At 50.4% G+C, this 10,930-nt stretch overlaps 1 protein-coding gene across 2 annotated transcripts; it reads left to right on the top strand.

The window, feature by feature from the left end:
• Positions 1–1,588: 1,588 nt before the first annotated feature.
• SUPT7L (SPT7 like, STAGA complex subunit gamma) lies at positions 1,589–9,645 on the top strand. Of its 2 annotated transcripts, none has more exons than XM_056122285.1 (4): positions 1,589–2,077; positions 5,731–6,055; positions 7,729–7,966; positions 8,930–9,645. In XM_056122285.1, exons 1-4 carry the CDS (start codon positions 1,665–1,667, stop codon positions 9,184–9,186), a joined length of 1,233 nt encoding a protein of 410 aa, XP_055978260.1. In that variant the 5' UTR covers positions 1,589–1,664; the 3' UTR covers positions 9,187–9,645. The 2 variants fall into 2 exon arrangements, with proteins under 2 accessions (XP_055978260.1, XP_055978251.1); XM_056122276.1 differs by having other exon boundaries at positions 8,924–9,643.
• Positions 9,646–10,930: the final 1,285 nt, after the last annotated feature.

Raw genomic sequence — 10,930 nt, forward strand, 5'->3', positions numbered from 1 at the left:
GGCAAACGCCCTACCCACTGTGCTTCGCTCCAGCCCCTAAGATTGATTTTAAGGTGGTCAGGGAGAGAACTCACAAGGCAGAGCACGTACACTGCATATAGGAGGCCTGAGTTCCATCCCTGGTCCCATGTCCCCTCTCCTCGGACCACCTCCGTGCCAGGCAGTACTGCCAGCGGTGGTGGGCAGGGGCTGCTACTAGCTCATTGCTTGAGGGTCACTCCAGGGACCCTTAAGAATTTGCACCTGCATTTCCTCCATGCAGAGCCTTCTCCTTCAGGCCTTTGTTTGGGCCATCTCTGGAGCTCTGCCTTGTATTTTAATGTTGAAACGTTGTTTGTTTTTTCTCCCTTGCTTCAGGACAAGAATCGAGGAATTGCTCTGTTTTCCTGTATAATAAGTACTTGGCAGTGATTAAGCATGTGTTGAACTGGAAGAGATACATGAGAAATGAATCTGCAAAGGTGAGTTGAAGGCAGATAGTTGCATGTTTTATTTTCTTTCAAAAGGGCCTTGCCCGAGTTAAATATATCAGGTTTGGCCTCAGTCAATCCCTAGTGGTGCATATCCCCCGGCACCACTAGGAATGACACCTCCCCCCCACCCACCCCCCCCACACACACATAGCACTGAGTTGGGAATAAATCCTGTACTCCAACAGCTATAGCTTAAAAAAAAAATAGGGGCTAAAGCAACAGTACCAGTTACCTTGCATACAGCCAACGCTGGTTTGATCCCTGGCATCACATCTATTCCCCAGAGCACCACCAGGAGTGATCCTTAAACAACGAGCCAGAAGCCAGCCAGTCAGTGTGGCCCAGGCACCAAAAAGAAAATAACATAAGGAGAGACTGAAGGAAAGAATTCCAGGAGAAGGCAGCTATAGTTTCTTCCTTGTATATGTCAGAATTTGAATTCTTAAGACCATTTAGATTAGTTGTATATAACTTTTCCACCTGGACCAGTACAGAGGTTCCTGTGCGTGACATATACGGAATAAGAGCCATTCTTCCTATCTTTAACTCTCTTCTTTTTCCTGCTGATTTCCCCCCCATCCCCAGATGTGTCAAGGGTCTCCCAGAGAGGCCAGGAAGTGGCTCCATGTGCCAGCGCTTGTTTTGTAGACTTCCCCACAGCACAACTGGGTCCTCTAAACACCACGGAGAATGCACTCCCACCCCCAAACAAAAGATCAACCGAGAAATACTCCAGATATTCCAGATTTGCCTTGCAAATCATTCAAGAGTGGGCCAGAGGATACTTCTAGAAATAAGTTAATGGGGCGAGAGGGAAAACATGGTACTGAAGGGCCAGACTGCTTGCAGCTGAGTGTCCAACGACTCAGAGTTCAGTGCACTAGAAATTGGCTCTGTGTGACTGTGGTAACTGACAGCCAACCTTTCCATCTCTCCTTTTTAGGGAGAATATCTTTGGTCCGACAGTGTTGGTGCTACTGCCATATTACTAGGTGACCTTGAACGCCTACGCCTTACGTTGCCAACTGGATAGACGCTGTGTTTTTCACTACAGAAGACTAATCTTCAGTTGGACATTACTTTGAGGAAATCATCTACTTTTCGTTTTTTTTTTTTTTTTTTTTTTTTGCGGTGCCAAAATCGAACACGATCTCCTCTGCATTGAACCAGAAATTTCCTCTTATTTCCAAAATGTTGCGATACTGGGGAGAGATACCAATCTCCTCAAACCAGACCAACAGAAGTTCTTTTGATTTGCTCCCAAGGGAGTTCCGTCTGGTGGAGGTGCACGACCCGCCCCTGCACCAGCCGTCCGCCAACAAGCCCAAGCCCCCCACGATGCTGGACATCCCGTCCGAGCCCTGCAGCCTCACCATCCACACCATCCAGCTCATCCAGCACAACCGGCGCCTGCGCAACCTCATCGCCACGGCTCAGGCGCAGAGCCAGCAGCAGGCAGAGGGGGTGAAGGCGGAGGAGAGCGAGCCTCTCCCCTCCTGTCCTGGCTCCCCGCCTCTTCCCGATGACCTCCTGCCTTTAGACTGTAAGAATCCCAACGCCCCGTTCCAGATTCGTCACAGTGACCCCGAGAGTGACTTTTACCGGTAAGGCAAGGCCACGGGATCTGCTGATGGAAAGATTCAGGGGAGAATTGTTTGATAACCAGTTGCCCATAGTTTTTAGTTTTTGGACCAGACCCAGCTGAGCTCAGGGACTGTTCCCAGCTTAATCCCAAAGGGCTGCTACTGGCAGTGCCCTAGAGTGCTGTGTGGTGCCAGCGATCAAGTCCCGGGCTATGATATAAAGTACATGCCCAAGTCCTTTAAACCTCTTCCCAGCGGCTTTTTGTTGTTGTTTTCTTTTTTTGGGGGGGGGGGGCAGGGAACACACAGCTGGCAGTGCTCAGGGTAGACTCCTGGCTCTGTACTCAGGGATCACTCTTTTAGCAGCTCTCAGGGGAATCATACTGGTACCAGGAATGGAACTGGTGTCAGCCACATGCAGGCAAACTGCTTACCCCCTGTACTGTCTCTCAGCACCCTTGATGGTTTTTTGGTTTCGTTTGGTTTGTTTGGGGATCATACCCAGTGACACTCGGGTTATTCCTAGTTCCGCACCAGGAGTTATTCCTGGCAGTACTCGGAGATCATATGGGATGCTGGGTACCAAACCCAGGTTGGTTGTGTGTGAGGCAAACACCTTACCTGCTGTGCTATCACTCTTGTCCCAGTGTTTATTTTTAATTGCAGTAACATTGCATTGCAGTGTGTAGTTTTTGTTTTGATTGAGGTCATATCTGACAGTCCTCAGGCTTACTCCTGGTTTTGTGCTCAAGCTCCTGGTGGGGCTTGGGGGACCCCATACAAAACCCAGGGAGGCTGCGTTCAAAGCAAGTACCTTGTGCTGTCTTTCTGACCCTAGGTGACACATAGTTTTCAGGTGTTCAGCCTTCTTTTTCCCCAGCTGTTAAGTGAATTGCAATCATTGCTACTGAACATATCTGGATTAAGCGAGTGGGTAGCTCCGACCCTGTATGTGGCATGTGGGGGTGCGTGCCAAGGATGGATCAGGGAAAAGTAATTCTCAGGCCCTATTTTATTTTCATCTATTTACCCTGTCAGAGTGGACAGAAGATAGAAGGGAAATTCCAGAACATTGAAACTTGTCAAAGAGTATCTCGCCTGCACAGCAAAGCCTGGCTAGCTCCCCGTGATGTATTCGATATGCCAAACACAGTAACAGTTGTCACAATGGAGACGTTACTGGGCCCGCTCAAGCAAATCGATGAACAACGGGAGGACGTTGACATTGACAGTGTCACTTAATCACTTAATCACTTAACTTCCCGTTAGTCGTCGATTTGCTCGAGCGGGCGCCAGTAACGTCTCCATTTGTCCCTGTCGCGTGCTAGTGTAGCCCAATGGCATCTCTTCACTCCGGGAACATGGAGGGCCTCAAACCGATCGTTCATGACCTTGACAAAGAAGTCTGACCATCTGGTAGGTGGGCGGCCACGCGGTCTCTTGACATCCCGTGGAATCCAATCAGTAACAGCTCTAGTCCAACGGTCGTCTTTAAATCTCATTACGTGACCAGCCCATCTGATTTTCGACACCTTGGCAAATGAGACAGCGTCCCTGATCCTTGATCGTCGACGGATGTCAGAACTCCGGATTCGTTCTCTCATTTGAGTGAAACGTGATATTCCAAGCATAGCTCTTTCTATTCTTCTTTGGGAGACCTGAATGGCGTTCTCATCTTGTTTGCGTAGGGCCCAGGTCTCTGAGGCATATGTTAATGCAGGAAGAACAGTGGAATCAAAGAGATGTGCCCGGAGCCGGAGGTTCTTCGTCCTCTTAGCTATTTCTTCGACGTTCTTGAAGGCGTTCCAAGCCGCTCTCTTCCTCCTGCGCAGCTCGGGTGCCAGGTCATTTGTCATGTTGACCTCTCGACCTAGGTACACATAGCTGTTGCATTCGGAGATGGTCGTTCCATTGAGAGCGAATGGGGCGTCAGGAACAAGGCTATTTCTCATAAACATTGTCTTCGTAAGATTCAGCTGTAGTCCTACCTTTCCACACTCACGGTCAAAGTCGGCCAGCATTTGTGCCGCTTGGCTGATGTTTGGTGTTATTAAAACAATGTCATCAGCAAAGCGGAGGTGGTGTAGTTGCCGACCATCTATCTTCACTCCCATTCCTTCCCATTCCAGTCGTCGCATGATGTTCTCGAGGGTGGCACTGAAGAGTTTTGGTGAAATGGTATCACCCTGCCGCACCCCTCTCTTGACATCAACGATCACTTCTTTGTAGAATGGTGAGATCCTGGTAGTGAATCCGCAATACAGCTCACGGAGGATCCTGATGTATTGGGCTTGTATGCCCTGATTGGCTAGGGCTTCAATGACCGCTTCCGTCTCAACAGAATCAAAGGCCTTCTTTAAATCAATGAACGTTAAGCAGAGCGGCATCTTGAACTCCCGAGAAACCTCAATGAGTTTGGTTATCGTGTGGATATGGTCGATGGTGCTGAATCCTTTGCGGAACCCTGACAGTGTCAGGTTACTTTTTTTAGGCAGAGGACAACCTTAAGAAGTTTTTTTTAGAAAGATTAAAATATCTGCCTAGAAGTTGCTGCAGAGAGGTGCGCTGTGAAGGAAGTGGGGTCTGCAGTCAGAAACTTTTCCTTCAGCACTTACTAATACCTAAACTTTTGGCAGCACAGCGGTAGGGTGTTTGCCTTGCACACAGCCAACATGACCGACCCGAGTTCGATTCCTCCGCCCATCTCGGAGAGCCCGGCAAGCTGCCGAGAGTATCTCGCCCGCACGGCAGAGCCTGGCAAGCTCCCCGTGACGTATTCGATATGCCAGACACAGTAACAACAAAGTCTCCAATGGAGACGTTACTGGGCCCGCTCGAGCAAATCGATGATCAACGGGAGGGCCCTTTACTTTTTACTTAAACTTTTGGCAAGTCAACCCCTCTGAACCTTAGTTTCTTGTGTGCCCAGCAAGAAAGATGGTATGAACTACACTATCCATGTCTCAGCATAGGGCAGGAGAAAAATGCATTGTAAGCGGTGTGTGTTCTTAATTACTTTAGTAAAATGGGATTTCTTTCCTGGTATCGTTAGTGGTCTATTGCCATTCTACAGGAATCTCCGATTTGGGACCCAATTTCTGAGGGTCTACGTATTCTCCCACGTTTGAAGGAAGTATTGTGACAGAATCGGCACCATTGAGTATTATCTGAGCTGTGATGCTCAAATCAACCCAGTCTTAAGATTGATCACAATCTAGTAGCGGGTACTAAATTCCAAGGGAAGGAGATTCCCTTATACTGGATAACTTTTTTGGGGGAAGGTGATGGGGGAGAAGAGGGGGCAGCCATGTCCGGTGATACCCAAGGATTACTCCTGGCTCTGCGCTCAGGAACTACTCCAGGCAGTGCTTGGGGGACCATTTGGGATGCTGGGGATTGAACCGGGTCCACCACGTATGAGGCAAGCGCTTTCCCCACTGTACTATGGCTCTGGCCCCTGGCTGCCTTTCTGCGGTGTGTGAAATCTGTGTGCCCTGTGATTCAGCACATGCAGATGGAGTAGAGACTTGGGTTACTGTGGTAGCGCAGGATTAAACTGGGCTCTGGAACTTGAACAGAGTTTCCCCAGAAAGCGGGGCTGGGGGTGTAAGTGAACTTTCCAGGCTAGCTCACCCCTTTGCAAAAGCACTAACCCTCCGCCCTGTCTCTGTCAGCGGGAAAGGGGAGCCCGTGACTGAACTCAGCTGGCACTCCTGCCGGCAGCTCCTCTGCCAGGCGGTGGCCACAGTCCTGGCCCACGCGGGCTTTGAGTGCGCCAACGAAAGCGTCCTGGAGACCCTCACTGACGTGGCGCACGAGTACTGCCTGAAGTTCACCAAGCTGCTGCGCTTCGCTGTGGACCGGGAGGCCCGGCTGGGGCAGACGCCCTTCCCGGATGTCATCGAGCAGGTCTTCCACGAAGTGGGCATCGGCAGCGTGCTCTCCCTGCAGAAGTTCTGGCAGCACCGCATCAAGGACTACCACGGCTACATGCTGCAGGTGAGCGGCCTTCTGTGCACTGCTGCCGCGGGGAGAGCGAGGGCTTCCTGTGGGGAGATCCTCATGGAGACAGGACTTGGGGCCGGAGAGATGCTGCAGCAGGTAGTGTGCTTGCCTGGCTTGTCGCCCACCCGGTTGTGATCCCCGGCACTCCTTATGGACCCGTGAGCATCACCAGGCTGTAATCCAGAAAGGGGTGGGGAGAGAGAAGGAGGGAGAGAGACTGAGACTTACCCACTTTCATCAGCGCCCCAGCTCTGTGCCTTGACCTCATCAGGACCAGGCCACTCACTGGTGCCTGTGGGCCGTGAGTGGCCTAATGATACTGTTTCCTCAGAAAGGATTTGCAGGCAGAGGCCAGGGACAGTGCTCAGCGGGAAGCACTTACCTTGCATGTATGAGGCCGTAGGTGCAATCCCCAGCAGGAAGAAAAAAGAAAGAGAGGCCAGAGCGATAGTACAGTGGGTAAAGTGCTTACCTGGCTTGATCCAGGTTTGATCCCCAGCATCCCGTATGGTCCCAGAGTACTGCCGGGAGTGATTCCTGAGCACAGGGCCAGGAGTAAGCCCTGAGCACTTCCAGGTATGGCCCAACACTGCCCGACCAGGTCCCCCCACCCCTCAAAAAAAAAAAAAAGCAGGCATTTGTTTGGAGTCTGAGAGAATGTGGTTAACAGATATTTCCTGACCGCTGCCTTCCATGAGTCAGGCACAGAAGGATACAGCAGTTAACGAGTACCCCAAGTTTGCATTTGTATTGAGAGGGACACGATGAGAAATGGTTATATATGTCCTTAAGTGTTAGAAAAGACAAAATGGGCTGAAGTGGTCTGGCCTAAGGAGAGGAAGGGCGTGGGGGTAGATTTTAGCTGTGAATCCAAAATAGCTGATCTCTTCAGCCCTTGCAGCCTAAACAAATCAATTGCTCACACGCTCAGTTTCCCTAAGTCCCAGTGTGGCTGGAATTTTACACCCAACAAAAAAGTCATTGCTGGGCTGGAGAGATAGCACAGCGGGTAGGGCGTTTGCCTTGCACGCAGCAGACCCGGGTTTGATTCCCAGCATCCCATATGGTCTCCCCTGAGCACCGCCAGGAGTAATTCCTGAGTGCAGAGCCAGGAATAACCCCTGTGCATCGCCGGGTGTGACCCAAAAAGCAAAAAAAAAAAAAAAATAGCCATCGCTAAGTGATCCAGGTTACCTGTTCATTCATTGTTAGTGTGTAAATATTGACTATTAGTTTTTATAGTTGAAGGTGTGAGTTTTTCTATCAGACCCATTTCTGAGTTCATCTGGAACGTCTAACTTTTTTTTTTTTGCCTTTCTGTACATTTTAATTAATGACACACACCTCTGCCAAATAAATTTTTTCTATATATTTTGTTTTTGTTTTTGGGTCATACTCATACTCATGCTCGAGCTTCCTCCTGTGTCTGTACTTGGAGATCACTCCTGGTAGGCTCGGGGTGTCATATGGAATGCCAGGGATCGAACCTGGGTTGGTTACATGCAGGGGAGAACACCTGCTGTACTATTACTTTGACCCCTAAATTTTTTTTATGCATCTCTCACAACTGCGAACTCAATCCCTGAGAGTCATTTTCTTTGACCCTGTTCATACTCTGTCCCCTTGTCCCTGGGATGACCACCCCTGACAACCTTGCTTGCCAACAGATTAGCAAGCAACTCTCTGAAGAGTACGAAAGGATTGTCAACCCGGAGAAGGCCACCGAGGACACCAAGCCTGTGAAGATCAAGGAGGAGCCTGTGAGCGACATCCCCTTTCCTGTCAGCGAGGACGTGGAGGCTGACCTGGCCCCGGGGGACCAGTCTCTGCCCATGGGGGTGCTGGGCGCTCCGAACGAACGCTTCCCATCTAACCTGGAGGTGGAGGCTTCGCCTCAGGCTTCAGGTAAGACCCGGTGGGCTCGGGCTCGCTTTGTTGTCCGGGAGCTCTGCCAGGCGCCTCACTCTCTACCTTCAGAAATCAGTCTCTAGAGGTGGGAGAATGGAAGTGGGGATGGGCAGGAGAACCATCGGCCTAAAAGCAAATAGTGTGGCACTCTCTCTGGACACTGACACTTGTGTTTTGTTCTGTCTGTGGTGCCAGAGATCCAACCCAGAGCCTCACACGTCCGCGACTAGTGTGCTAGCTCTGAGCCTTATGCCCGCAGCCGTAACGTTGTCTTTGTAACTAGCGGAGAGGCAGTTTTGCGGCCTTCTGTCTTTGCCCCTATGATTGGTTTCCTCTTTTGGTTCTTATCTGGCTCGGACTTCTTCAGCATGTAGCTCAGGAATTGCCTTGACCATGCTGGGGACCTTGTGTGGGGAGATCAAACCCCGGGCTCCCGCGTGTGCCATGTGCACTAGTCCCTCGAGCAGTCTCATGCTCGTGCCCAGGACAGAGAGGCCGTCAGACCCCCAGACAGTATTGTTAAACTCTCAGAGACAGGAGGGCCCGAGAGGAGACTAGGAGACCGCGTCTGTACTCAGCGGTCTGCAAAGTGCCGCCCACAGTTATGATCAGGATTCTTCTCTTCTCAAAAGATGAGAGAGGACCAGAGTCCCCACCCAAGCAGTTTGACAGAACAGCACCCAGAAATAGAAGAATGGGGATGCGACCTGGACAGTGGGACCGAGCTCCTGGCTGAGCCTACCTTTGCTAATTCCACTTCCCTGGTTTAGGCAAGGTGGCAGGTAGGTGAGGTTTGAAGGTGGAGGAAGGAGGAAGACTCAGATTTGCAACCCCTTAGACACCGAGACAAGCCACTGTCTTCTCCAGCTCGGGGAGTCGAAGGCTGTGGTCTCGGGCTGGATGTCCGTCGCGATGTCTGTCGCACGGGCTCCTCCTAAGTTCCCCTGTTTCTAGGTACAGAGGTGAATGCATCCCCTCTTTGGAATTTGGCCCATGTGAAAATGGAGCCTCAGGAAAGTGAAGAAGGCGCCGTCTCTGGGCATGGCGTGCTGGGCAGCGACGTCTTCGAGGAACCCATGTCGGGCATGAGCGAAGCGGGAATCCCCCCGAGCCCTGATGACTCCGACAGCAGCTACGGCTCCCACTCCACCGACAGCCTCATGGGCTCCTCCCCGGTGTTCAACCAGCGCTGCAAGAAACGGATGAGGAAAATATGAAAAGCAGAGATTCTCTGTCTAGACCTACAAACCGGACGGAAAATGAGTGTACTGGGATTTGTTTCCAGAAAGAGGCACTTGACTCTCAGACACAGTGGGATTTCCTGATTTCAATGGAAATTGACTTTATCAAACACACAGGTGTTTGCTTTTCACTTTTGCATCCAGTTTTTTAGATGCCCACAACCACACCGTCACGGGTAGATTGTGCTGCTGGCATGGTTGTTGGGAGACAGACCACAGCCCCGTCCCCTACTGTTGTCTCAACTGTGACTAGACTTAGCATCTCTCGAGCCATTTCTCTTGTTGACTGAGACCCTGCAGGGAGTTTGGGAAGACTGATAACATCATTAAAACCATATGATGTCAGTTTGTCTCATTTAACTTGTCTCGTTTTGGGGACATTTCATTTCCTGTGACTCTAGCACTGCCACCTCACCAGAAATAGCTAAATCCTTACAACTTCTCTCTTTAAAACTGTTTTTGCCTTTGGGGTGAGAACTCAAAGGCCTGGAGGTCACGGAGAACATGTACAGGGTGCAGGGTCCTACTGCCAGCACTGCGTGGCCCTGCGTACCGCTGTGTTTGGTCCTCATCGCCCCAGTGCTCCTGGGGAGGCTGAGGAAACCAACTATTGGGCTGGGGTGTGCTCAGCAGCCAAGTGCCACCGTCTATGGATGAGGTCTGGGTGTGGTTTAAAAAATTAATTTTGTAGGGGCTGAGTGATAGTACAGCGGGTAGGGCATTTGCCTTGCACATAGCCAACCCGGGTTCAATTCCCAGCATCCCACATGGTCCCCTGAGCACCGCCAGGAGTAACTCCTGAATGCAGAGCCAGGAGTAACCCTTGTGCATCGCCAGGTGTGACCCAAAAAGAAAAATAAATTATCTTTGTCCTGCTCATTGAGTTATTTTTATAAAATCAGATCTGAAAGGGAGGGGAAAAACGGCCTGGAGAGATAGTCCTGGGATAAGGCACTCACTTTGCATGTAGCGAACCCAGTTCAGTCCCCAGCACTACATATGGTCCTCTGAGCACCACCAGGAATGATCCCCGAACACTACAAGATGTGGTCCAAAGGCCAACAAAGTGTTCCAGAGAATTGAAACTAAAGATAAATGCAGGAGCAACAAAATGAAGTTACGGGGCCAGAAAGCTCAGGCCCCACACATGTACTCTGCCACTTGAGCTCTCTCTGCAGTCCCATAAATATCACATCACTTGTAAATTTGAGTTGGACATCTCTAGCATACTTACCAGCCCCTCCTGTTTCCAAGCTTGGCTTCACTTATTTATGAAAGCAGGTGGTGATTTCAGTAAAGTAGCCATCTAGTATTTGAGTTAGCTCACATTTCACGAGTAGCTAACTCGTGATATACTGAATCCACCAGATAGAAAATTAACGAGGACACTGTCCCCTGCCCTTCTAGCACAAGCCAGATACATTTCAGTGCCTTTAAGATGTACGTAAAAGCACTAAGAGGGGAAACCTAAGTAAGTTGGCTGTGCAAACGGTTTCCTCAGGTGCAATTTAAGACCACGGATTCCCACTACATATGGAATATTAAGATTGCATGTGGTGCTGGGGATCAAACCAAGAACTCGGAGACCGTAGACTGCAGGAGATAAGGCTCTTTTCTTGCCTACATCTATGGCAGTCATGGCCGTAGTTCAAATCCCGGGCACCTTCTGGTCCCCTGAGCACTACAAGGGGTCACAGAACCAGGAATAGGCCCTGAGCAC

The sequence above is a fragment of the Sorex fumeus genome, unplaced genomic scaffold (genome assembly GCF_029834395.1).
Source record: "Sorex fumeus unplaced genomic scaffold, SorFum_2.1 ptg000006l, whole genome shotgun sequence".
NCBI lineage: Eukaryota > Metazoa > Chordata > Mammalia > Eulipotyphla > Soricidae > Sorex > Sorex fumeus.

Excerpts from the sequence above, each read along its gene's own strand:
- SUPT7L (XM_056122276.1), top strand. The coding sequence starts at position 1,665 with ATGTTGCGATACTGGGGAGAGATACCAATCTCCTCAAACCAGACCAAC. Across the intron at positions 2,078-5,730 it reads CCCGAGAGTGACTTTTACCG|CGGGAAAGGGGAGCCCGTGA; the intron begins GTAAGGCAAGGC and ends TGTCTCTGTCAG. Across the intron at positions 6,056-7,728 it reads ACCACGGCTACATGCTGCAG|ATTAGCAAGCAACTCTCTGA; the intron begins GTGAGCGGCCTT and ends GCTTGCCAACAG.